At 39.6% G+C, this 27,373-nt stretch overlaps 1 protein-coding gene across 1 annotated transcript in view; it reads left to right on the forward strand.

Annotated features, from left to right (window-relative positions):
* Nucleotides 1–26,530, forward strand: part of LOC128638440 (cytochrome P450 3A29) — an 89,318-nt gene extending 62,788 nt beyond the window's left edge. Inside the window, exons 12-13 of the mRNA XM_053690391.1 lie at nt 21,167–21,329; nt 26,202–26,530. Coding sequence (XP_053546366.1) covers nt 21,167–21,329; nt 26,202–26,291 — 253 coding nt within the window. The 3' untranslated portion in view covers nt 26,292–26,530. The remainder of the gene's footprint in view (nt 1–21,166; nt 21,330–26,201) is intronic.
* The last annotated feature ends 843 nt before the right edge of the window (nt 26,531–27,373 follow it).

Raw genomic sequence — 27,373 nt, forward strand, 5'->3', positions numbered from 1 at the left:
GGCTGTTCAAATCAGCCAGTAGGATTTAAGCAGCTCTCATTCTATTGGATGATGAATCATCTAATAGAATGAGAGCTGCTAAAATCCTATTGGCTGTTCAAATCAGCCAATAAGATTAAAGCAGCTCTCATTCTATTGGATTATTCATCATCCAATAGAATGAGAGCTGCTTAAATCCTATTGGCTGATTTGAACAGCCAATAGGATGTTAGCCCTTTTCAGGGCAATGGGTAGCTTAGCTTTTTTTAGAGTTAGGTTTTTTATTTTGGGGGGTTGGTTGGGTGGTGGGTTTTACTGTTGGGGGGGGGTCTTTGTATCTTTTTTTTCAGATAAAAGAGCTGTTTAATTTAGGGCAATGCCATACAAAAGGGCTATTGGTAGTTCATTGTAGGGTAGGTTTTTTATTTTTATTTAGGGTGGGCCTTTTTATTTTGATAGGGCTATTATTTTTGATAATTTCGTTAGTTATTTTTCTTAAATTTAGTGTTTTTTATTTTTTTGTAATTTAGTATTTATTTTTTGTAATTAGATAGTTTGTAATTTTTATAGTAGTGTTAGGATTTTTTAAAGTGTAGTTTAGTTTTATTTAATTGGTAGTTAGTTTAATTTAAGTTTAATAATTATATTAGTTTAATTGTTAGTTTAAACTTAGTTCTTTTACTTTGACAGGTACGTTTTAATTTAATTTAAATTAGGGAAATTGTCATTTTAATCTAAAGTTAGGGGGGCGTTAGGTTTAGGGGTTACTCGTTTAATTTAGTTTATTGCAATGTGGAGGGCTTGCGGTTTAGGGGTTAATAGGTTTATTATAGTGGTGGCGGTGGAGGGCTTAATAACTTTGGTATAGTGGGGGCGATGTGGGCGGACGGCAGATTAGGGGTTCATTATATTTAAATACTGGTTGCGATGCAGGTGAGCGGTGGTTTAGGGGTTAATACGTTTATTAAAGTGGTTAATATTTTTTGTGCCAGAGATGTTGGGAGCGGCAGATTAGGGGGTTAATAAGTTTAATATAGTGTTTGCGATGTGGGAGGGCCTCGGTTTAGGGGTTAAAAGGTAGTTTATGGGTGTTAGTGTACTTTGTGACACTTTTAAGCTATGAGTTTTATGTAATAGTTTTGTAGCGTAAAACTCATAACTACTGCTTTTACATGGCGTTATGGATCTTGTCATTTTAGGCTATAACACAGGTTTTTTAGCCTCACCGCAAAACTCGTAATACCAGCGCTATGGGAATCCCGTGAAAAAAAGCTATTTTTACAAGTGCGGTACTGACGTTGAGTTACAGGCTAAAAGGCTTGATAAGACAGCCCTAGTGGAATAAGACGTAATTCTCTCAGGAGGCTGCTGTCCAGCAGTCTCATAAGCCAAATGAATCAAACTTGCCAAACAGAGAAATAGAAGTGGCCTTCTGACCTTTACGCTTTCCAGAGAAAACAACAAACAGGGCAGAAGATTGCTGAAAATCTTTTGTAGCTTGCAAGTAGAATTTTAGAGCACGCACAACATCCAAGTTATGCAAAAAACGTTCCTTTTGAGAAGAATTAGGATAAAAGGAAGGAACAACAATTTCCTGATTAATGTTTCGACCCGAAACCAGCTTAGGAAGAAAACCCAATTTAGTACGAAGGACCGCCTTATCAGCATGAAAAATAAGGTACGGGGAATCACACTGCAGAGCTGAAAGTTCAGACACTCTTCGAGAGGAAGAAATAGCAACAAGAAACAAAACCTTCCAGAATAAGTTTTATATCAACAACATGCATCGGCTCAAACGGAGCCTGCTACAAAATTTTAAGAACTAAATTTAGGCTCCAGAGGGGAGCAACAGGTTTAAACACAGGTCTGATTCTAACCAGGGCCTGTACAAAGGCTTGAACATCTGGTAAGTCTGCCAGACGTTTGTGCAAAAGGATAGATAATGCAGAAATCTGACCCTTTAGGGTACTGACCAATAAACCCTTATCCAGGCCATCATGAAGAAATGACAAAATCTGGGGAATCCTCGCCCAGCTCCAGGAGAACCCCTTAGATTCGCACCAATAAAAATATTTATGCCATATCTTATGGTAAATCTTGCGAGTAACCGGTTTTCGAGCCTGAATCATAGTTTCAATGACCGCTTCAGAAAAACCATGTCTAGACAGAACTAGGCGTTCAATCTCCAAGCAGTCAGTTTCAAAGAATCTATGTTTGGATGGAGGAAAGGACCCTGAAGTAGAAGGTCCTTCCTCTGAGGTAACCTCCAAGGAGGTAGAGATGACATCCTCACTAGATGCGAGGCCATGCAGGAGCTATTAGTATCACCAATGCTCTCTTCTGTTTGATACGAGCAATGACTCGCGGAAGGAGAGCAAACAGAGGAAACAGATAAGCCAGAGAAAACCTCCAAGGAACCGCTAGAGCATCTATCCGCACGAAAACAAATACAAATACAGATTATTTAGATCTTAAAAAATTACTGTATGTGATGGTAAGAAACAATCCTCCCCTCTAAATAGACCGCTGCCTTCTTGCAGTATCTCCCAAGGGACTGCTGAAATAGATAAAGTTCAGGTATAGATGGCGCAGGTCCTAATTTTCCTTTTTTCTTATTGTGGATCTATTCCAGGTAAGCTTCCGAAAATTGCTGAAGATGAGAAAAACTTCACTTGTGTATTTGAAAATAGACCGTGTAAAAATGAGTGCGGTATACTCACTCTGTTTAAGTCAGAATTCTGTCCCTCACAATGAATTCTTTCCAGCCTTCAGATGCAATGGTGCTGGGAATTGATGTATGATCCAATGAAGTTGCAGCTGTCCTCTTTTCGTATGGATTGTCACTGAGAATAAGAGACCTCACTGGTATATGCTGTAGTTATCATATAAAAAATGGGTGCAATATACTCACTCTGATAAAATCATAATTCGGTTCTTTACGATGGAATCTCTCCAATATTATGGAGACTCAGGTGCGGCGACATTACAAAAGCAGCAAAATATTTGTCACAAAAGAACAAACATTTATTAAAACGAATCTGAAAAACAACTTTAAAACAGCTCTATATATACCCAATGTATATTAAAAGTTGCTGCTATGTAAATCGCTCTGGCAGTTTAAATACACTTTAGTAACACTCCACTTCCGGTTTCCCGAAATTGGACTCACAGAAATAACATATGTTTTAATTTGCTATTTATTCCCATCCAATGAATCCGTGACTAGCCCTTGTAGTGTCCGCCACAACCTTAGTATATCTTTTCTTTCTGATTAAATAATAGGAAGAAAAAAAAATATGTAGTGTGAATAAAGTTAGTGGATTGTCAAGAGACTGCAAGCGATATTGGGTGATAAGTTATGGAATAAAGAATGAGTGAAATACTGGATGTGTATCTGCATCTGTATAATAACACCCAGCTCTATACAAAGACACAGTAGTGACACTGGCACATGCGTATAGCCAGACAAGGGCTGGTTATAGGGTCAGTGGTATCTGCATCAGTATAATAACACCCAGCGCTATATAATGACCCAGTAGTGACACTGGCTCATGGGTATAGCCAGAGGAGGGCTGGTTTATGGGATCAGTGGTATCGGCATCAGTATAATAACACCCAGCGCTATATAATGACACAGTAGTGACACAGGCACATGGGTATAGCCAGAGGAGGGCTGGTTATAGAATCAGTGGTATCTGCATCAGTATAATAACACCCAGTACTATATAATGACACAGTAGTGACACTGGCTCATGGGTATAGCCAGAGGAGGGCTGGTTATAGGGTCAGTGGTATCTGCATCAGTATAATAACACCCAGCACTATATAATGACACAGTAGTGACACTGGCACATGGGTATAGCCAGAGGAGGGCTAGTTATAGAATCAGTGGTATCTGCATCAGTATAATAACACCCAGCACTATATAATGACACAGTAGTGACACTGGCTCATGGGTATAGCCAGAGGAGGGCTGGTTAAAGGATCAGTGGTATCTGCACTATATAATGACACAGTAGTGACACTGGCACATGCATATAGCCAGAGGAGGGCTGGTTATAGGGTCAGTGGTATCTGCATCAGTATAATAACACCCAGCACTATATAATGACACAGTAGTGACACAGGCACATGGGTATAGCCAGAGGAGGGCTGGTTATAGGATCAGTGGTATCTGCATCAGTATAATAACACCCAGCACTATATAATGACACAGTAGTGACACTGGCACATGGGTATAGCCAGAGGAGAGATGGTTATAGGATCAGTGGTATCTGCATTAGTATAATAACACCAAGCACTATATAATGACACAGTAGTGACACTGGCACATGGGTATAGCCAGACAAGGGCTGGTTATAGAATCAGTGGTATCTGCATCAGTATAATAACATCCAGCACTATATAATGACACAGTAGTGACACTGGCACATGGGTATAGCCAGAGGAGAGATGGTTATAGGATCAGTGGTATCTGCATCAGTATAATAACACCCAGCACTATATAATGACACAGTAGTGACACTGGCACATGGGTATAGCCAGAGGAGAGATGGTTATAGGATCAGTGGTATCTGCATCAGTATAATAACATCCAGCACTATATAATGACACAGTAGTGACACTGGCACATAGGTATAGCCAGAGGAGGACTGGTTATAGGATCAGTGGTATCTGCATCAGTATAATAACATCCAGCACTATATAATGACACAGTAGTGACACTGGCACATGGGTATAGCCAGAGGAGAGATGGTTATAGAATCAGTGGTATCTGCATCAGTATAATAACACCCAGCACTATATAATGACACAGTAGTGACGCTGGCACATGGGTATAGCCAGAGGAGGGCTGGTTATAGGATCAGTGGTATCTGCATCAGTATAATAACACCCAGCACTATATAATGACACAGTAGTGACACTGGCACATGGGTATAGCCAGACAAGGGCTGGTTATAGAATCAGTGGTATCTGCATCAGTATAATAACACCAAGCACTATACAAAGACACAGTAGTGACACTGGCTCGTGGGTATAGCCAGAGGAGGGCTTTATATAGGATCAGTGGTATCTGCATCAGTATAATAACACCAAGCACTATAAAATAATGTTTTTAATTTCAAATGTACCTTGGTGTCCTTCACTAAGGTCTGTACTTTGGAAAATGTCTGCCACAGCCTTTGTCTGTGCCTATCTCTGATGATATCTTGTGTCCAATAGTGATGCCTCTATTTCATTCATCGGCTTGTTTGTATCACAGTTCCATGTTTAATGTCGAATCATGTGATATCTTATTGATCAATAATGGTTATTTTATGTAATTTCTCTGTTTATGTCACGTGACCAATCACGTCTCGAACAGCAAAGTCCGTAATCTGACTCTAGAATATACAAAGTTAAGGGGAATGAATAGCAAGTTTATAAGTTTGTAATGCAATGTGAATTTACATAAAAATTTCAAAATCAAAAGTAATCAAAAGCACAAAAAATATCTATAGCATTTAAATTAATTATAAAGTGTATTATTCCTAATATAATTTAAAGTGAATAAAGTGAGACACTATTGTCTTGAATATAATATTAGTGTTAGAATGTTTGATGGGTTATAAATGCCCAAAATTCAGTGCTCATTTGTATTGTGTGATGCACTTTATATGCCTATATGTCTAAAATAAAGTGCCAATATTAAGTGGTATATGTGTACTTGTGAACTGTTATTTTACATAAATGCCAATATTCTTTTGTCCTTATCAAAACCCCATTTATATTATGTAATGAAGTTAATTTTCCCATATATCTAAAATAAAATAGAATAAAATACCAATATTAAATATTATATGTGCACTTGTGAACTATTATATTACATAAATGCTGCTACTCTTATATCCTAAGATATGGCCATATGTTTTCAGAGTGTGGATCCACCATAATTTCCATCTATCCAACTCTTTTTCTATTCTTGCCTCCTCTCTAATGTAGGGAAACTTTTTCTATACTTAGCCACAATAAGTGATTCTTATTATACAAATGACAATTGTTAAAATGTAAAGGACCTCCATGATCATCTTTTTTATGTGTGTTCGAAATAGTCCATATAGATGTTCACATAACTTGGGGTCAACCTGGTGCCCGTGGCGGTTCCACAAGTTTGCAGATATTGACTATTATTGAACCAGAAAAAAATGATGTTTCAATATATATTCAATAGAATGAATGATCAATTCTAAAAAAGGGACTGCCAATTTTGGATCCTGTTCCATCTTCCACCTAATTGCTTGTATACCCTTTTGATGGTCTTTAATGGAATAAAGGGAAGTCACATACATTGTGACCCGGCAATATTCTGGTTCCCATTTATTATCTTTATGTATGTTCAGTACATGTTTCGTATCTTTAAGATATGAATTGACAGTTTGTGCATATGGTTGTAAGACGTAATCAATGAAAGCTGATAGATTCAGTGTTAAAGATCTATCTTATTATGGGCCTGCCGGGGGGTCTATCTGGATTCTTATGGAACTTGGGGAGGAAATAGAATATTGGCGTTTTTTAATCCACTTTATATAAAAATAAATATTCATCTTTTGAGATTATCTCCCTATCCATTGCTTGTAACAGCATGTCATGAAGTTCTTTTGTAAATTTCTTTTTGGATTTTCTTTTAGAATTTGATATGTATTTTCGTCTGACAATTTTCTATTCGCCTCCTCACATGTAACAGTCTCGGTCCATGATAACTATACCCCCCCTTATCAGCTTCCTTGATAATAATGTCTTCCCGTTTGTTTAGGGACTGATAGATTTCAGATTCTTGTTTGTTCATATTAAAATATTTAGGTTTGAGTTGTATATTTTCTATATTTTTAAGGACAAGTTTTCCAAAAACTTCTATGTTGGAGCCTTTGCAGAGACAGGGATAAAAATTAGGTTTGTTTTTTTTTAAAAAAAGATCTGAAATCTTTATCCTTTGTTGTAACTACTACATTATAATATAGGGTGTCTTTCTTTGCAAAGAAACGTTTTACTGTTAAATTACATTTACATTTTTGTGCATCTATAAACAATTGAAAGGTATTTACACTTTGTGTTGAAATACATTTCAAACCTTTAGATAATATTGCTTTTTGCTTTTTCGTTGTCAGTAATTATTTTTGAGGATATATTATGTATTCCTACTCTCTCTGGCACCTCCTTCTGTGTCTGTCTTCTTCCCCCTCTTCCCCCTGAATGATCGGGTGTCCTTTCCCTTTTTTTCTGATTGGTTCTGTCTGTGTGTAGTGGAGAGTATCTGTTTGGATCTGTCCATCCATAATTTGTGGGAGTATGAAATGTTCCTGATTTGTGTCTCTCGAGGTGCATATCTTGATGAAAAGGGCGGGAGGATCCATTGATGTGTATATTATGGTGTGAATCATGATGGTGGTTAGTCATATGGTGTCCTCTCTCTATTTCTTAAACTGACTTTGTCATGGTGGGTCTCTCTATTTTTATATTCCAATCTTTCCTTATTGGAATTAGAAGTACCCTTATAGGAATTATTGGAATAAGAAGTTTTCTGATACAATTTATTTTGAGAATGCCCATTTTCATAGTTATTTCTAAACCCAGAATATTCCCTATATATATTGATGTTATTATCTCCATAGTTCTTTTTATTTCTAGAGTCTGAATATTCTCTATGTACATGATCCTTATTGGTATAGGAGTTCTGGTAATAGTTAGAATTGGAGCACCATTCGTCTTGGCTTAAGGCCATCCCAAAGGGACAATTCCTGAGAAGCATCAGAAGCAGAAGGACAAAAAGGAAAAGGCACGAATAACTGCCTATCAGTTAGAACCAGCAAGGCACTTGATAGAGACCGCTCAGAATCATTAGACTCGACCGAGCCCAAGAGGAGACAAAATCTCGCAGGCTCTCAGCCCTCAAATAAATTCAACCCAACCAGAAGGAGGGGAAACATTCACAGTCTCCCTGAAGAGGAAGAAAAAAGGACTGAGATAGGAAGGCCGCAAAGACCCCCAGAAACACATAGGAACTAGGGCAATAAAGAAAAAAACCTCAAGAGAACTCCAAAAGAGTAAACCAGGATAAGACAGGGAAAAATCAATGAAAAAACCCCACCGAACTATCAGAGCAAAGGGAAAAAATCCCAGACCCACATCTCAATGGAGTCCAAGGGACAAAAAACAAGCCCTCAAAGTAAAGGGAGGAAGGAAGTACCCCTCCCCTACGCAGAGTGCCAACTCGCACCCCGAAAGGAGCAACTGAAAGACTATCCATTCCCGGGATCCGCAAAAAAACAGCATTGGAACAACTGAAAATGCTCTGTAGTAGCCCCAGACTTCCTGCAGCAAAGGGTCTAAGTGAACACAAGTCACCAACCCTAGCGAATCAAGCTAGAAGCTGCACAGGACTGTCTATAGAAAAGACAATCTTGCAAATCAACACTTCCCCAAGAAAGCAGGGGAGAGAGGATAGAACCCGGAATCCGCAGAGAAAAACTAGCTGCCGAGGAAGGAACCACTGCAAAAACACCCACCAAAGGAAGGCTCACAAGATCCAACTCTGATACGCGGTCAAAGATCAACAGATCAGACAGATCCATAACCCTCACTCCGGGCAACGGACCCAGCACAAATCGACTGGTAATGTCCAAAAAGACAAATGAATGAAAATACCTTAACCCAAAACCTTCAGGAAGGAGGGGGGGATCCAGCCCCCCCAAACAGAGAGCTTGGGTTCCAGAACCCAGATGCAGCTCCCTTCCCAAAGACTAGGGATACTCCCAAGAGACCAGTCCTACACCTGGCAATCTGTACGCAAGGCAGGAGGGACAACCACCAAATGCCAGGCAGATACTGTGGAATGCCAAGTCCACCTCAAGAAAGGGAAAACGAAAACAGCTCACCCCACACAGATATGGAATGGAAAGTTGAATAAGGACCCAAAGGGTTAAAAAATGGAATGAAGGAACCATCCGGCCACCACTGCCCATCCAGCAGAATATCCAAATCTCCGAGAATAGAGAGAAAAATCCTCCCATAGGAACATAAGATGTCCCCACACTGGGAAACTGTGCCGTCGCAAACCAGTCCCACTGGATCTGGATACAGAACCAAACTGTCCTTAATATCCCCTGCGGAACCCCCAGGTTACCTCAAACAAAACAGATCTTGCACAACAGGTGATACAATCCCAGCAAGGGTATTTTTAGGACATACATTATGAAGAGTACACAGCCAAAGCTGGATTTGAACTCTTGACTTTCAGCTTTCCAAGCAGCAAAGATCCCACTAAGCCATCAAGGGACATCATATCCAAGGTACCTTGGACCCCGAATGTTCAAGTAAATAGCCCAGATACAGAGTGCGATAAAGACCCACAGCGGGATGCAAACGCCCCACCAAAAAGGTGCTAGGCAACAAAGAACACCCCAGCTACCCTGGTAGGCCTCCAAAGGCTCTAGGGACAGCACCCACTAAGTCCAAAGACTAAGGCAAAACGAACAAGAGAACAAGCTCAAACCTAGAAACTGGATTGCGCAAATAACCAAAATCTCCAAGATCCAACCAGGATCAACTCCCCATCAGCACCTACAGCTCAGGGAACATACAATGACAAGCATCCTAACCCCTGGCTGAGGAAAACCCAAAACGCCTAAGTAGGGGCATACTGTGATGCCTGAAGCAGGCTCTGTAAATATGAAATGGCTAGGTTTGAACCACGGCTGCTGAGATGCACTATAAATGTTATTTTGTAGCACAGAGAACAGTGGGAAGTTACATCAATTGCTAACAGTAGCAATGTGAAGTCCCAGAAACCTCTTAAGCACATTGATAGCTGGTAAATATTAGTTCATTGTTCTATGGCTGCCACCTGTGATATGTTCACTAAATAATTGCAGCAGAGCAACCAGCTCAAAACAACCAGTGCAAATGTTAACACAGCTTTTATTTAGGGAGAGTATCAGATTGCAAAAGTACTGATTAATGATTGCTAGCGATATGAGTTTCTGAGACTTGTGAGGGAAGTAAAGGTCAAATTTATGGAGGAAACAAATTTACTGAGCAGTGCGTACCTGAAATGGATGCAGTAAGACAGAGGCCGAAGTGAGAGCAGAAACTGCTTGGAGGAGTTCGGTTTAGCAGCTGATCGACTGTCAGGCGGTAGAGGAGTTGGCGTGTGACGTCACCGCAACGATGGTTCCGGTCAGGAGTAGTAAGCAGGAGTCCCGCAACCAGCGGAAGGAGGTGAATCCGGTAAAACAGGGCAGAGAACTCCGGAACAAGGAAGACTACAGCATGCATAAGCTCAGGGGGGAGAGAAAGCACAGGCAATGTAACTATGCTTCAATACCAAGCAACTAAGTAACTGGGAGGTGGCCTTATATAGCGGATGTAAAGGAATTTGGTATACTTAAAGGGGCAGATGAGTGTTGAATACAATAACATTAAATGGTCACAAATTAGGTAAGTAGAAGAGTAAGAACATGACACGTACACAGGGAAAAAGGAGACAACATAATCTGCAAAGCTCCAAAAATATAGGAGCAGATGAGATCCCAGAAGAAGCAAAAAACCCCAAAAGGCCCAAACTTCCTGAAACAGATGACCAGAAGGCCAACCCCAAGGAAATGGGACACAAGCCCACACTCCGTCAACCCAAAGGAACAGATACCATCATCAAGTAAAACAGAGTCCTCAATGGAATCCTCAAAAGAGGAGATGAGTAAACACCACCGGCACCATGGAATTCTATGGAAAACTGAGCCAACAGAGTACACTGTAGCAGGATCCAAATCTCGGAACCCCCGCTAAACCTGTATAGGACAAGCAGGATTGAGCACAATCCCCTCTGATGCCCCCAGAAGAATAAACAAGGACCAGCCTGGCGTCTAGGAAAACTAGAACTTCTAAAACAAGAAAACAAAACTCAAAAACCAGAGTGAGCCACTCGGCACCCCAACTGGACCAGCCAAGTATAACGGGCACCACGTGTTTGATATAGGCTCCAGGGACAGAAACTAGTACGCAACCAAGACCAGCCTGATACGTAGGGCACCCAAGTACTGTCCAAGGCCACTGAAAGTCGCAACCCGTAAGGGATAGACAATTTAAACAGACAAACAGCAGACATAACATGTCCTAACTTTTCATATAACTTCCGCATAAGCGCCAATGCGACCACAAAATCGCTAGTATCACAGTTCCAGAGAAGAAATATTTACAAAGGAAAAAAAACTTATAACATGAGCTTACAAAGCTAAACAAAAATACATCCTAACTGGATCAAAATAAAAAAGGGCAACACCCGCTGGTAAATGCCCAGAAGAATGGACAAACTGACAGGACCAGCCAGTCAGAGATCCAATTCTTCCAAAGCTCAGAACTGGAAGAAGATACTTAAAAGAAATATACGACAAGAGATCTGATTTATCCCCCGTCGTCAAACCCTGCTTGTCGTCTGGAACGGAAGACCGAGGATCCACCAACCCATTAGGTCTGGGATCCTCTATAACTGCCAAAACTTGCCTCAACAGAACAAGAAGGCGCACCAGTCTATAACGAAAAGCAAGACTTACCTCCGCTGGGGCAACTTACGACCCTGGCCCGAGGAATTGCTTCCCCAGAGGGCTGACCAGAACCAGACGATCCCACGCCTGACGAGCCCTGGTTACCAGAACACGGACAAAATGGAAAATGTAAATGCGCCAAGGCCATCGATATGGCCATGCGAAACCGTGCCATAACCACTGGAGGAAACAAGCCACCTTCCGGACAAGGATAAACGGCATTTCGGGACACCTGCTTGTGTAGCAAAGGAAGGTTCTGGGGAGCACGCCTCGCGGGAAATGGAATCGTCAGGGGGGGATCTCTCAGCAGACTCTTAGATCCCTGATTCAGGAGAGCAGAGCACTAAAAAGCGGCATTCAGAACATAACTGATGGGCATGGATCACCCAGGCCCTTTCATATTCTTCGCAAGAAGTAGAGTCTGAATCTGAGACATCCGTCTCCAAAAAAATCAGAATCCTCCATAACTTGGAAATTACAAATATGGACAAAAAATAAACGGCACCTTTACACCCCCAGTGGCTGGGGCACTCACCACCTATGACCCAGACTCTAGCGAAACAGAATCTATTCATCACCACACGGTCAGGAATATGGAAATGGTGGACTGGAGCACGATCACGCATGGTCACAAGGTGCACCATGCAGTCCAAGAAAAAGCGTGCCAGTCCATAAAGACCGCGCAACCATCACTAAAGGCCTATGTTCCGAAAAAGCCACGAGCCCAAGTATCACTACACATTAGCAGACCGAATCACATAACAAACATGATTAAAGTTCCCCCCTGTTCAATAACCCCCCTCAGGAGATATTAACCCTTGATTTCATAAGATAAAAGGAGTCCCACTGGGACCCTGACTTTTTCTTCATACATTACATTTCCACATTGAAAATAAAATGAAACTATCTTACCAGAATCTACGCCGCGGAACAGGAACACGGCCCTTCAAGTGTGACAGATAGTCGCTTCTGACATGGACTTGAGTGAAGAAAGCAGGCAGTGAAACTCGTCAACGCTGATTGCTTATGTAGCTGTTAATATGAGTTGGGATGGTTTTGCAGAAAGACTCTCCCTGCATCTCCGGAATCTAACTTTCATCCATTCTCTCACTGAGAGGCTGACAGGACTACTTAAAACTCCAATCCCATTCTGAACAGTACTACCCTCCATAAGAGTCTACCAAAACTTCTAACACTTCTCTGCCAACCAAAAAATAGGTATGAATCCCCCTAAGCCCATCCAGATCTCAGACTTTAAAAGGTTTTTACACCTGTGGCCATTGCAAGGCATGCAATTATACAAAAAGGACACACAAAACCTTTGTTTCAAATGTAACTGGCAAAACCCATATAATAAAGGATTTTATTAGTTGCAAAACACAAAACGTAATTTATTTGTTTCAATGTGATTGTAAAATCCAATATTTAGGCCAGACTTCACGCTTTTTCAAAACCAGAATATTGGAACATCTAAATAAAATAGACAAAGAAAAAGATGATCATGGAGTTTCTTTACATTTTAACAATTGCCATTTGTATAATAAGAATCACTTATTGAGGCTAGGTATAGAAAGTTTTTCTATATTGGAGAGGAGGAAAGATAGAAAAAGAGTTGGATAGAAGGGAATTATGGTGGATCCACACCCTGAAAACATATGGCCAATGGGGCCTTAATAAGGATATAAGAGTAGTGGCATTTATGTAATATAATAGCTCACAAGTGCACATATAATATTTAATATTGGTATTTTATTTTAGTTTAGATATATAGGAATATCCAGTTCATTACACAATATAAATGGGGCTTTAATAAGGACATAAGAATAGCAGCATTTATGTAATATAACAGTTCACAAATACACATATAACAACACTTAATATTGGCACTTTATTTTAGACATATAGGAATATTAAGTGCATTACACAATACAAATGAGCACTGAATTTTGGGCATTTATAACCCATCAAACGTTCTAACACTATTATATTATATTCAAGACAATAGTGTCTCACTTTATTCACTTTAAATTATATTAGGAATAATACACTTAATAATTATTTTAAATGCTATAGATATTTTTTGTGCTTTTGATTACTTTTGATTTTGAAATTACAAATTTATAAACTTGCTATTCATTCCCGTTAACTTTTTATATTCTAGAGTCAGATTACGGACTTTGCTGTCCTTTGAGAATTGTGATTGGTCACTAAATTACACGTGACATAAACAAACAGAGAAATGACATTGAGTAACCATTATTGGACAATAAGATATCACATGATTCAACATCAAATACGGAACTGCAATACAAACAAGCAGAGGAATGAAATAGAGGAATCACTATTGGACACAAGATATCATGTGATATTATAACACAAAGGGACCTGATTTAGAACTTGAAACATCAAACTACCCGTTTGAGGACTGATGTTTGAGATTTTAAAAATATCAATTATTATTGGTCAGTGCAGGGTTTATACTTATCCAATGATCGTTACATAACATAATTAATTATTAAAATATTGGCGATTTTTCGCAAATTTGATACAAACAGTATTTTAGTTTATAACATCATTAACAGTTCATTGGATGGGAAAAAATAGCAAATTAAAACATGTTATTTCTGTGAGTCACAATTCAGGAAACCGGAAGTGGAGCGTTACTAAAGTATATTTAAACTGCCTGAGCGATTCACATAGCAGCAATTTTTAATTTATTTTATTTTATGCTCTTGAAAAAAGACAATATATTTGTTGAAACGCGTAGAGCTGTTTTAAAGTTGTTTTTCAGATTTGTTTTAATAAATGTTTGTTCTTTTGTGATAAATATTTTGCTGCTTTTGGGATATCGCCGGACCTGAGTCTCCATAATATTGGAGAGATTCCATTGTAAAGAGCCAAATTCTGATTTTATTACAGTGAGTATATTTCACCCATTTTTATACGATTAACTACAGCATATACCAGTGAAGGTCTCTTAATCTCAGTGACAATCCATACGAAAAGAGGACCAGTGCAACTCATTGGAGCATACAACAATTCTCAGCACCATTTCATCTGAAGGCTGGAGAGAATCCATCGTGAGGGGCAGAATTCTGACTTTAACAGAGTGAGTATACCGCACTCATTTTTACACTGTCTATTTCCACATACACAAGTGAAGTTTTTCTCATCTTAAGCAATTTTCGGAAGCTTACCTGGAACAGATCCACAATAAGAAAAAAGAAAAATTAGGACCTGCACCATCTATACCTGAATGGCCTAAGGATCTATTGACCTTGAACCGTACTTGGGAACCTTGGCATTTCGTTGGGACGCCATCAGATCCCACTCTGGAACCCCCCCCCCCACTTGAGGGATATCTGAGAGAACACTTCCGGATGGAGAGCCCCCTCCCCAGGATGAAAGGTCTGTCTGCTTAGAAAAGCTGCTTCCCAGTTGTCCACTCCTAGAATGTGGATGGCAGATAGGAAAAAATCATGGGCTTCCTCCCACTGCAGAATGTGAGTCAGCTCCTTCATTGCTAAGGAACTTAGAGTCCCTCCCTGGTGGTTGATGTAAGCCACTGAGGTGATGCTGTCCAAATGGAATTTTATAAACCGGACCAACGCTAATAAGGCATTGAAGATAGCTCTCAACTTCAAGATGTTTATGGGAAGAGAGGACTCTTCCTGAGAGCACAGGCCCTAAGCAGCTCCCCAGCCTGATACGCTGGCATTCATAGTCACAATTTCCCAGTAAGGTGTCAGAAAACAAGTGCCCCGAGACAGATGTTCTTGTGACACCCACCACGAGAGAGAGCCTCTTGTTAAAGGGTCCAGATTTATCCTCTGAGATAAATCCGAATGATCTCTGTTCCATTGACGGAGCATACAAAGCTGCAGCAGTCGTAGATGGAACTGAGCAAAAGGAATGATGTCCATGGATACCACCATCAGACCAATCACCTCCATGCATTGGACCACAGATGGACAAAAAGCAGACTGATGAGAAAGGCAAAAGGCAAAAACTGAGTCTTTTCTGACCTCGGTCAGAAAAATCTTCATGGACAGGGAATCTATTAAAGTCCCTAGGAAACACACTTTGGTAAATGGAACAAGAGAACTTTTCTCCAAATTTACCTTCCACCTATGGGAACGTAGAAAAGACAACAGTATATCTGTATGAGATTGGGCTAGTTGAAAAGATGAAGCTTGAACCAAGATGTCGTCTAGATAAGGCACTACAGCAATTCCCTGGGATCTGATCACAGCCAATAGCGCCCCCAGAACCTTTGTGAATATTCTGGGAGCCGTGGCCAGACCAAATGGAAGTCCAACAAATTGGAAGTGCTTGTCCAGAAATGCAAACCTCAGATACTGATGGTGTTCCCTGTGAATGGGAACATGAAGGTATGCATCCTTTCAGTCTATGGTTATCATAAACTGACCTTCCTGTACCAAAGGAAGAATGGAACGTATAGTTTCCATCTTAAAGGATGGAACCCTGAGGAATTTGTTGACACTTGAGGTCTAGAATGGGCCAAAAAGTTCCCTCCTTTTTGGGAAAAACAAATAGATTTGAATAGAATCCTAGACCCTGTTCTGCTAGATGGAAAATAACAATAACAATCCCAGAGAGTATAGGTCTTTTAACACAGTTTAAGAAGGCCTCCTTCTTTATTTGGTTTGAGGACAGTCTTGAAAGAAGAAATCTGCTCCTTGGAGGGCAAGACTTGAATCCTACTCTGTAACTCTGGGATACTATGTCCACTGCCCAAGTGTCTGGGACATCATGTATCCAGGCTTGACAAAAAAGAGAAAGTCTGCCCCCCCACCAGATCCACACTGGAATCGGGGGCGGAACCTTTATGCTGATTTAGAGTCAGCAGAAGGCTTCTTGTTTTGTTTTCCCTTGTTCCAGGGCTGGTTGGATTTCCAAGAAGATCTGGGTTGATTTGTTTTAGAAAAGAAAGAGGAGGACTTAAAGTTATGAAAGGAATGAAAATTAGAGGTCCGACGACCTCTGGGTCTAATTTACTTGTCCTGAGGTAGGAAAGATCCCTTTCCACCTGTAATCTCTGAAATGATCTCTGCCAGACCAGGTTCAAACAGAGTTTTTCCCTTGTAAGGTAAAGCCAAAAACTTGGCCTTAGAAGACACATCGGCCGACCAAGATTTTAACCACAGAGCCCTGCGGGTTAGAACGGTGAAGCTAGACATCTTAGTTCCCAGACGAATTATATGCATATTGGCATCACACATGAAAGTATTGGCCAATTTGAGAGCTTTGATCCTATCTTGGATCTCCTCTACTGTAGTTTCCTCTGAAATAAGATCAGACAATGCATCGCACCAATAAAATGCAGCTCCTGCAACCGTAGCAATACTCGCTGCTTGTTGCCACTGTAAACCTTGATGGATATACATCTTTTTTTAAGTAAGTTTCTAGCTTCGTGTCCATTGGGTCCTTAAAAGATCAACTATCCTCTATAGGAATGGTAGTTCTCTTAGCAAGAGTAGAAATAGCTCCTTCTACTTTAGGAACAGTGCTCCATGAGTCACGAATAGAGTCCGCAACAGGGAACATCTTCTTAAAAACAGGGGAAGGGGAAAAAGGAACACCTGTCTTATCCCATTCCTGAGCAATAATTTCAGACATCTTCCTTGGGACAGGAAAAACCTTGTCAGAAGATGGGGAATCATAAACTCTATCCAATTTAGAAGACTATAGGTAGAACCTCCTTTTATAGTAACCAGAGGTGTTCAAGCTTAAATCTAAAATTAACCTCTTCAGATTCTGAAGATAGATTTTTCTGTTAAAGTGTCAGAGTCTGAGATCTCACCTTCAGAAGCTACTGAAGTATTCTCCTCAGACATCTGAGCAAGAGTGGCTAATGCAGTCCTAGAATCAGAAGCCTTAGTAACAGGCAAATGTTTCGATCCTCTCTTACACTTACCCAATGAAGGTAAAGCTGACAAAGCCGCTGTTACTGCAGAATTATTCCTGAGCGGCAAAATCCCCAGGTAAGTAACCCCCCCCCCCCCCCCCCCCGGAGGATGAGAGGACACAGAAGGCACAGTATGAGAAAGAACTAAGGCTTGGGAAGTTTGAGGGAAAAGCTTAGGCATGTCACGCACAACATTATCCTGAGAGACAGTAGGCTCAAAAGGGAGTAATTTCTCTTTAAATTTTAAAGTCTTAGATAAACAAGAGGAACAAAATTGCATAGGCAAAACAATTTGGGACTCTAAACAAAGCAAAAATGTATCCATGGAGATGGACTGATCCTGTTTTAAGTCCATAGCTAAGAAGAAACAATTCTCACAAGTAAATGCAATCAAAGAAAAATAAAATTAGAAATAAAAATATACTTTTTTTTATTTTTGAACATATGAGGAAAAAAACCTTTTAGACAAAAAAATACCTCAGATTTCCTGAGGTTCCTACCGCCAAAGGTAATACCCCACTAGTATGAGGTCACAACGACACCGCTCCGCTAAACCAGAAGTGCGGGTGTCACGTGACCGGGACTTAAATAAACTGTGCAACATTTCTCTGCAAAGAAAAAAAGGAGCTAGTTTAAAATATGGCTAAAAACGGCATTACCGTTTCCAAGAACCAGAGCTGTCACAAGTATCCTACTAAGCCCTAAACATCCCAAAGCCTCAGACATTTTCTTATTGTAATTAATAAAGATTGTCCCTTACAATAAAATATCACATCCCAGCCAAATGAGAGAACTCTGTCCCTTAAATCTCATACATCATAAATATGAAATAAACTGATTTAATATATCATGTGCCAAAAACATGGTCCCCATATGAAACCAATTAATAAACAAGGATTATTATGTGTCATAGATGACAAAAAGGGATCTGGAAGGAGGGTTAACCTCATAAGTGCTGCTGTACTTCTGTACCTAGAAGGCAAAGGCACTTACCTTAGATCCAACTGCATAATAAATGCTGATCCTCAAGGTGTGGCAGACACTACCCTCCCTGTCATGGACCTGTAGGAAAAGAAAGAACAGAGTAACCAACTCTGGCTTTCCACAAAGGGGTAGCAAAGTGTTAAAAGTAAAGCAAAGACTTAAAGGATTAACTCTTCAGACACCAACTTCGCACAACCTCCATTGACAGAGGCAAAGAGAATGACTGGAGGTTATGGGTAAGGCAGTTACACTTAACAGCTTTGCTGGGGTGCTCTTCGCCTCCTCCTGCTAGTCAGGAGTTGAATATCCCACTAGTAATTGGAATGACCCTGTGGACTCTCCATGTCATAGGAAAGAAACATGTTTTATTTTTGCAAATGCAGTCTTTTTTGTGTAAACATGCTTTAAAGACAGCCCCCACCCCCTGCGGCTACATCGCAGCTTAGTAGCGATGTTGTTGGACTTTTGCTGAAGATCCAATCCCCATTATATCCAAAGGGAGACACATCACCACTCGTCAGCACAATGAGTTTCAGACACCTTTTTAGAATATATCAACAGACCGACTGACTGCGAGCCTGGCAACCCTAAACAAGCAATTTCTTGTTGGCCTGATGATGTTTGGAAAATTAGGACATAAGTATGATAAAGTATAATCTGTAGAAACATTCATCTAACTCACCTTAACACAATGATACAGCCGGTGACGCCGGTTCTTGCGCAGTTTTGGTATCCAATATACAGCACCACATATAAAATGCGGCACATAATTTCACCTGTTGCCCGCAATTTTTACTCCCATAAGTTAACATGGGACCGCGTCGCAAATCTGTATCCAATATTCAGTGCAAGGACTTACGTGGCGAAAATTGAGAAATCTTACTCCATTTTCACCTCGCCACACAAAGGCAGCCGCAGCAAGCCTTGCACCGATTATGGAGCACCGTAAATCCCAAAACTGCCGGCAAAAATAAACTAACCCCTAACGCATGCGCAATATCTATCTACCTGTCAACCGCAATCCCCCACCGCAATAACTAATAAAATGCATTAACCCCTATATCTGCCATCAAACCCACACTGCAAGTAATAACTAAAGTATTAACCACTAATATGTCAACCCCAACATCGCAAACTACCTATTAAAGTATTAACCCCTTAACCGCCAAACCCACAACGCAAATAATTAAATCACTAAGCCTCCTAACCTAACACCCCCTAAATGAACCCAAGTTACCTAAATTACAAAATACTAACTATTAAAATATAAAAAAACTAACAATACTTTAAAAATAAAAAAAAATTAAGTATAAATTAAATGGACAGTCTACACCAGAATTTTAATTTTGACTAGACTGTCCCGTTAATTTATACTTATTTATTTTTATTTTTTTAAAGTAATGTTAGGTTTTTTTATTTTAATAGTAACTTGGTAATTTGGGTTCATTTAGGGGGTGTAAGGTTAGGGGGCTTAGTAATTTAATTATTTATTTGCGTTGTGGGCTTTGGCGGTTTAGGGGTTAATACTTTAAAAGGTAGTTTGCGTTGTGGGCTTTGGCGGTTTAGGGGTTAATACTTAAGTTATTACTTACGGTGTGGGTTTGATGGTGGATATAGGGGTTAATAATTTAATTATTACTTGCGGTGTAGGTCTGATGGCGGATATAGGGATTAATAATTTAATTATTACTTGCGGTGTGGGTTTGATGACGGATATAGGGGTTAATAGTTTAATTAGGCATATTGCGTTGTGGGGGGGTTGTCGGTTTAGGGGTTAATACTTTTATTAGTTTTGATGTGGGTTTGATGGCAGATATAGGGGTTTTACATGTCTGGCTTATTTTTTGGAGGCCGGTTAGACTTTTACGGGTGATTTTATATATTTTTTTATTTTTCTTAGGCGCTGGCAGTTTTTAAAGTGCTGTAAGTCACTAGCGACTCCAGAATTTGTATTTACGCCGATTTCTGGACATCGCTAGTTTATCCGACTTACAGCACTTTATAACCTGACGGCGCTGTATATGTGATAGCCTGATGTGAGAGGTGAAATTACGGGCGGCGCGGGTTTCAGAGCTTGTGCTGAAGCCTGTGCCGTATATGTAATCTCGACCTAGAGTGTCAGCTCAAGTCCTAGGACTAACTGGGTAAAACAGACATTACTCAAGCAGCTGTGGGTAAAGCCTGATGTACTGTAATTCTCCCATCTACACTATTTATTTTTTTTGCCGCTGTCTGGGGTGTTCAAGGAAGGCACCCCCGTCGATCCTCTGGCATCCACCCCAAGTGAACCTTGGTGAATGAACCTTGAACCACCCAGGCAGAGGCAAAAAAGATAGTGAAGCTGTGTGAATTACAGTGCATGCTATATGTGTTTGATGTGGTGACTCCGCACTCTGGGGGGATTTATGATCATACATCGGACTTTACACACAGCCGCTTGGGTAAAGTCCATTTTACCCGGGTAATCCTAGGATTACCCAATATCTGACTTTACCCGCAATGTGTGTGTGTGTGTGTATGTGTATATACTGTATATACAGTATATATATTTATATGTTTGTATATGTATATTTGTATTCATTACAGCAACACAGCAGCACATGAACCTGCAGTAAAGGTAGCGCTACAGTGTGTGTAACAACCTTACGCTCAGTGTAAGACGCCTTGTGCTAATGGCATCTCCTTCCTTCCCTTTCAGGTTCAGTACAGAGAACAAAGACACTTATGATCCGTACACATTCCTGCCCTTTGGAGCTGGTCCCAGGAACTGCATCGGAATGAGATTTGCTTTAATTAACATAAAGGTGGCCATCACTTTGCTGCTGCAGAACTTCACCTTCCAGACTTGTGAAGAAACTCCGGTGAGATATTTGAATCCAGAGGGACTAAACTACAGGTGGTAGAACAGCTTATATGTTGTGTACAGGCACCATTCAAACAAGTAGATATTTTAGGGGATTCTTGCAATTCTACAAAGACATTTACGAGAAGCCACCAAGGCCTATCACAAAAATCAGCACCGAAAGCTGCTGAGAACAGTCTGAAAAATATTACTTTTCTGTCATTATAAGAGCTACAGCTTTATAGTATCGGTGCAAGACAGAGAATATGGCACGGAGACATAGCTGAACTGAGTAGACACACAGCTTTTAGTTAATTGCTAATTAGTCGCACTATCACTCATCTTATTAGGAATTCATTTATAAGTATTAAAATTACTTTTTCTACTAAATATACATCAATTATCAAAATGTAAAAACCAAAGACTCTCCTTGTTAAACAACAGCATTTACACGTCTGTCTTTTTGCCCCCAAAAAAAGTGTAAATTTAAACTGACACTAATACTTCCTGCTAGTCCTCACTTGCCTGTGTTTTATTGGTAGCAAGGGAGATGCCTCTGCAAGTAAAATGTGCTTTATTCAGGACAGGATTAACAGTTTTATCACTAGAGATGATGTTAGTGAGTAGATGTAAGTAATGAGTTTTATCACAGGACCACATGATGCCAGCGAGTAGATGTAAGTAATGAAAGTTCTATCACTAGACCAGCTGATGTTAGTGAGTAGATGTAAGTAATGAGTTTTATCACTAGACCAGCTGATGTTAGTGAGTAGATGTAAGTAATGAGTTTTATCACTAGAGATGATGTTAGTCAGTAGATGTAAGTAATGAGTTTTATCACTAGACCAGCTGATGTTAGTGAGTAGATGTAAGTAATGAGAGAGTTTTATCACTAGACCAGCTGATGCCAGCGAGTAGATGTAAGTAATGAGTTTTATCACTAGACCAAATAATGCCAGTGAGTATATGTTAGTAATGAAAGTTCTGTCACTAGACCAGCAGATGTTATTGAGTAGATGTAAGCAATGAGAGTTTTATCACTAGACCAGCTGATACCAGTGAGTAGATAAGATGTAAGTAATGAAAGTTCTGTCACTAGACCAGATGATTTCAGTGAGTAGATGTAAGTAATGAGAGTTTTATTACTAGACCAGCTGATGTTAATGAGTAGATGTAAGTAATAAGTTTTATCACTAGACCAGCTGATGTCAGCGAGTAGATGTAAGCAATGAGAGTTTTTTTCACTAGACCAGCTGATGTTAGTGAGTAGATGTAAGTAATGAGTTTTGTCACTAGACCAGCTGATGTTAGTGAGTAGATGTAAGCAATGAGAGTTTTATCACTAGACCAGCTGATGTTAGTGAGTAGATGTAAGCAATGAGAGTTTTATCACTAGACCAGCTGATGTTAGTGAGTAGATGTAAGCAATGAGAGTTTTATCACTAGACCAGCTGATGTTAGTGAGTAGATGTAAGCAATGAGAGTTTTATCATTAGACCAGCTGATGTTAGTGAGTAGATGTAAGCAATGAGAGTTTTATCACTAGACCAGCTGATGTTAGTGAGTAGATGTAAGCAATGAGTTTTATTACTAGACCAGCTGACGCCAGCAAGTAAATGTAAGCAATGAGAGTTTTATCACTAGACCAGCTGATGCCAGCGAGTAGATGTAAGTAATGAGAGTTTTATCACTAGACCAGATGATGTTAGTGACTAGATGTAAGCAATGAAAGTTTTATCACTAGACCAGATGATGTTAGTGACTAGATGTAAGCAATGAGAGTTTTATCACTAGACCAGCTGATGTTAGTGAGTAGATGTAAGCAATGAGAGTTTTATCACTAGACCAGCTAATGTTAGTGAGTAGATGTAAGCAATGAGAGTTTTATTACTAGACCAGCTGATGCCAGCGAGTAAATGTAAGCAATGAGAGTTTTATCACTAGACCAGCTGATGTTAGTGAGTAGATGTAAGCAATGAGAGTTTTATCACTAGACCAGCAGATGTTAGTGAGTAGATGTAAGCAATGAGAGTTTTATCACTAGACCAGATGATGTTAGTGACTAGATGTAAGCAATGAAAGTTTTATCACTAGACCAGCTGATGTTAGTGAGTAGATGTAAGGAATGAGAGTTTTATTACTAGACCAGCTGATGTTAGTGAGTAGATGTAAGCAATGAGAGTTTTATCACTAGACCAGCAGATGTTAGTGAGTAGATGTAAGTAATGAGTTTTATCACTAGACCAGCTGATGCCAGCGAGTAGATGTAAGTAATGAGAGTTTTATCACTAGACCAGATGATGTTAGTGACTAGATGTAAGCAATGAAAGTTTTATCACTAGACCAGCTGATGTTAGTGAGTAGATGTAAGGAATGAGAGTTTTATTACTAGACCAGCTGATGTTAGTGAGTAGATGTAAGCAATGAGAGTTTTATCACTAGACCAGCAGATGTTAGTGAGTAGATGTAAGTAATGAGTTTTATCACTAGACCAGCTGATGCCAGCGAGTAGATGTAAGTAATGAGAGTTTTATCACTAGACCAGCTGATGCCAGCGAGTAGATGTTAGCAATGAGAGTTTTATCACTAGACCAGCTGATGCCAGCGAGTAGATGTAAGTAATGAAAATGTTATCACTAGACCAGCAGATGTTAGTGAGTAGATGTAAGTAATGAGTTTTATCACTAGACCAGCTGATGCCAGCGAGTAGATGTAAGCAATGAGAGTTTTATCACTAGACCAGCTGATGCCAGCGAGTAGATGTAAGCAATGAGAGTTTTATCACTAGACCAGCTGATGCCAGCGAGTAGATGTAAGTAATGAGTTTTATCTCTAGACCAAATAATGCCAGTGAGTATATGTTAGTAATGAAAGTTCTGTCACTAGACCAGCAGATGTTATTGAGTAGATGTAAGCAATGAGAGTTTTATCACTAAACCAGCTGATACTAGCGAGTAGATAAGATGTAAGTAATGAAAGTTCTGTCACTAGACCAGATGATGTTAGAGAGTAGATGTAAGCAATGAGTTTTGTCACTAGACCAGCTGATGTTAGTGAGTAGATGTAAGTAATGAGAGTTTTATCTCTAGACCAGCTGATGTTAGTGAGTAGATGTAAGTAATGAGAGTTTTATTACTAGACCAGCTGTTGTTAGAGAGTAGATGTAAGCAATGAGCGTTTTATTACTAGACCAGCTGATGTTAATGAGTAGATGTAAGTAATGAGTTTTATCACTAGACCAGCTGATGTCAGCAAGTAGATGTAAGCAACGAGAGTTTTTTCACTAGACCAGCTGATGTTAGTGAGTAGATGTAAGTAATGAGTTTTGTCACTAGACCAGCTGATGTTAGTGAGTAGATGTAAGCAATGAGAGTTTTTTCACTAGACCAGCTCATGTTAGTGAGTAGATGTAAGCAATGAGAGTTTTTTTACTAGACCAGCGGATGTAAGTGAGTAGATGTAAGCAATGATAGTTTTATCACTAGACCAGCTGATGTAAGTGAGTAGATGTAAGCAATGATAGTTTTATCACTAGACCAGCTGATGTTATTGAGTAGATGTAAGTAATGAGAGTTTTATCACTAGAGATGATGTTAGTGAGTAGATGTAAGTAATGAGTTTTATCACTAGACCAGCTGATGTTAGTGAGTAGATGTAAGTAATGAGAGTTTTATCACTAGACCAGCTGATGCCAGCGAGTAGATGTAAGTAATGAGTTTTATCACTAGACCAAATAATGCCAGTGAGTATATGTTAGTAATGAAAGTTCTGTCACTAGACCAGCAGATGTTATTAAGTAGATGTAAGCAATGAGAGTTTTATCACTAGACCAGCTGATGTTAGTGAGTAGATGTAAGCAATGAGAGTTTTATCACTAGACCAGCAGATGTTAGTGAGTAGATGTAAGCAATGAGAGTTTTATCACTAGACCAGCTGTTAGTGAGTAGATGTAATGAGAGTTTTATCACTAGACCAGCTAATGTTAGTGAGTAGATGTAAGCAATGAGAGTTTTATCACTAGACCAGCTGATGTTAGTGAGTAGATGTAAGCAATGAGAGTTTTATCACTAGACCAGCTGATGTTAGTGAGTAGATGTAAGCAATGAGAGTTTTATCACTAGACCAGCTGATGTTAGCGAGTAGATGTAAGCAATGAGAGTTTTATTACTAGACCAGCTGATGCCAGCGAGTAAATGTAAGCAATGAGAGTTTTATCACTAGATCAGCTGATGCCAGCGCGTAGATGTAAGCAATGAGAGTTTTATCACTATACCATATGATGTTAGTGACTAGATGTAAGCAATGAAAGTTTTATCACTAGACCAGCTGATGTTAGTGAGTAGATGTAAGGAATGAGAGTTTTATCACTAGACCAGCTGATGTGAGTAGATGTAAGCAATGAGAGTTTTATCACTAGACCAGCTGATGTTAGCGAGTAAATTTAAGCAATGAGTTTTATTACTGAACCAGCTGATGCCAGCGAGTAGATGTAAGTAATGAAAATGTTATCACTAGACCAGCAGATGTTAGTGAGTAGATGTAAGTAATGAAAGTTCTGTCCCTAGACCAGCTGATGCCAGCGAGTAGATGTAAGCAATGAGAGTTTTATCACTAGACCAGCTGATGCCAGCGAGTAGATGTAAGCAATGAGAGTTTTATCACTAGACCAGCTGATGCCAGCGAGTAGATGTAAGCAATGAGAGTTTTATTACTAGACCAGCTGATGTTAGTGAGTAGATGTAAGCAACGAGAGTTTTATCACTAGACCAGCTGATGTTAGTGAGTAGATGTAAGCAATGAGTTTTATCACTTGACTACTATTACATTTAAATATTTATGGAGTTTACTTACAGCACATTTCTTCTATAAATGTCAATTAATTATTACCCAGGTACCTATGGAGCTTGACACGCAAGGATTCTTGAAGTCCAAGCAGCCCATCATATTAAAACTGGTCCCGAAAGCTCCAACGCAGAAATAGATGTGGAAGAAGCACAATGAGCAACGACAAGTGAACTTAGTCTTCTTACCAGGGTCATTGAGTTGTCTCACATTTACATTGTGATGCTCTGTGCATGTTATAGGAAAGGCTCAGACTGTTGTGAAGAGCAAAAGAGACCTCTCTGAACAAAGGAACGCTAACAATGTTATGCAGCGAAATACCGTTGTACAATATGTGACAATAAAATGTGCCCAGCTCACTTGCTAATGTCCAATGAATATGTTTAAAGTGGTCTCTTTGTGGTTATATAGAGTGTTTAAATATAATGGTGTCTATGAGCTCTACTTGCGGTACTCTCCTCACTTACTGTGTGACATGGAGCAGCGCACATGTGACCAGTTTTGTTAATGTTCAGTTGAAAACAAAACAATACAAAAGGTGGTACAAAAATATATCTGATAAAATTATAAAAGTGGTGATTTATTCTACATAAGAAGCTGGATAGATTTTGGATTTCTGTGCGTTTAGAAGGAGCTTTACAGAGAATCAGTTGTAGGGATCTTATTAAAACAACTGTACCCAAGGGGCAAATAGTTTAACACTGGAATATCAATAAAGTCCTGAAGTTTCAGAAATTGTGTGCATTAGAAAATGAAATGTGTAGTCCACTGTAATCACAGGTGAAATTGATTTAAATATAAGCTCTACACACAAGTAATCATCACTATAGATTTGTTTATATCTATTTATACACACTTTAATTATTTCTCCCATTAAGATCTGCTCATTGTGAAATTTCTATACCAATATGCTTACGTTAACCTAGTTATACATATCAACGCAACACACAGGGGCCACCAAGCTAATCACAAGCCTAACTATTAGCACAAATTGCACCACAATAGTGCCAGCAAAAAACACAGGCTCTACATCCTTGACTGTGTATAAGGATAAGTAACAGTGTGTATGGGTGTGCAACTGTGTGAAAGGACATGCAACAGTGTGCAAGTATGAGTAAGCATCTAAGGGTGAGTAATAGTGTGCGCAAGGTGCATAAGGATGTGTAACAGGTGTGTAAGGTGCGTAAGGATGTGTAACAGGTGTGTAATGTGCATAAGGAT

The sequence above is a fragment of the Bombina bombina genome, chromosome 8 (genome assembly GCF_027579735.1).
Source record: "Bombina bombina isolate aBomBom1 chromosome 8, aBomBom1.pri, whole genome shotgun sequence".
In the NCBI taxonomy this organism is placed as follows: Eukaryota; Metazoa; Chordata; class Amphibia; order Anura; family Bombinatoridae; genus Bombina; species Bombina bombina.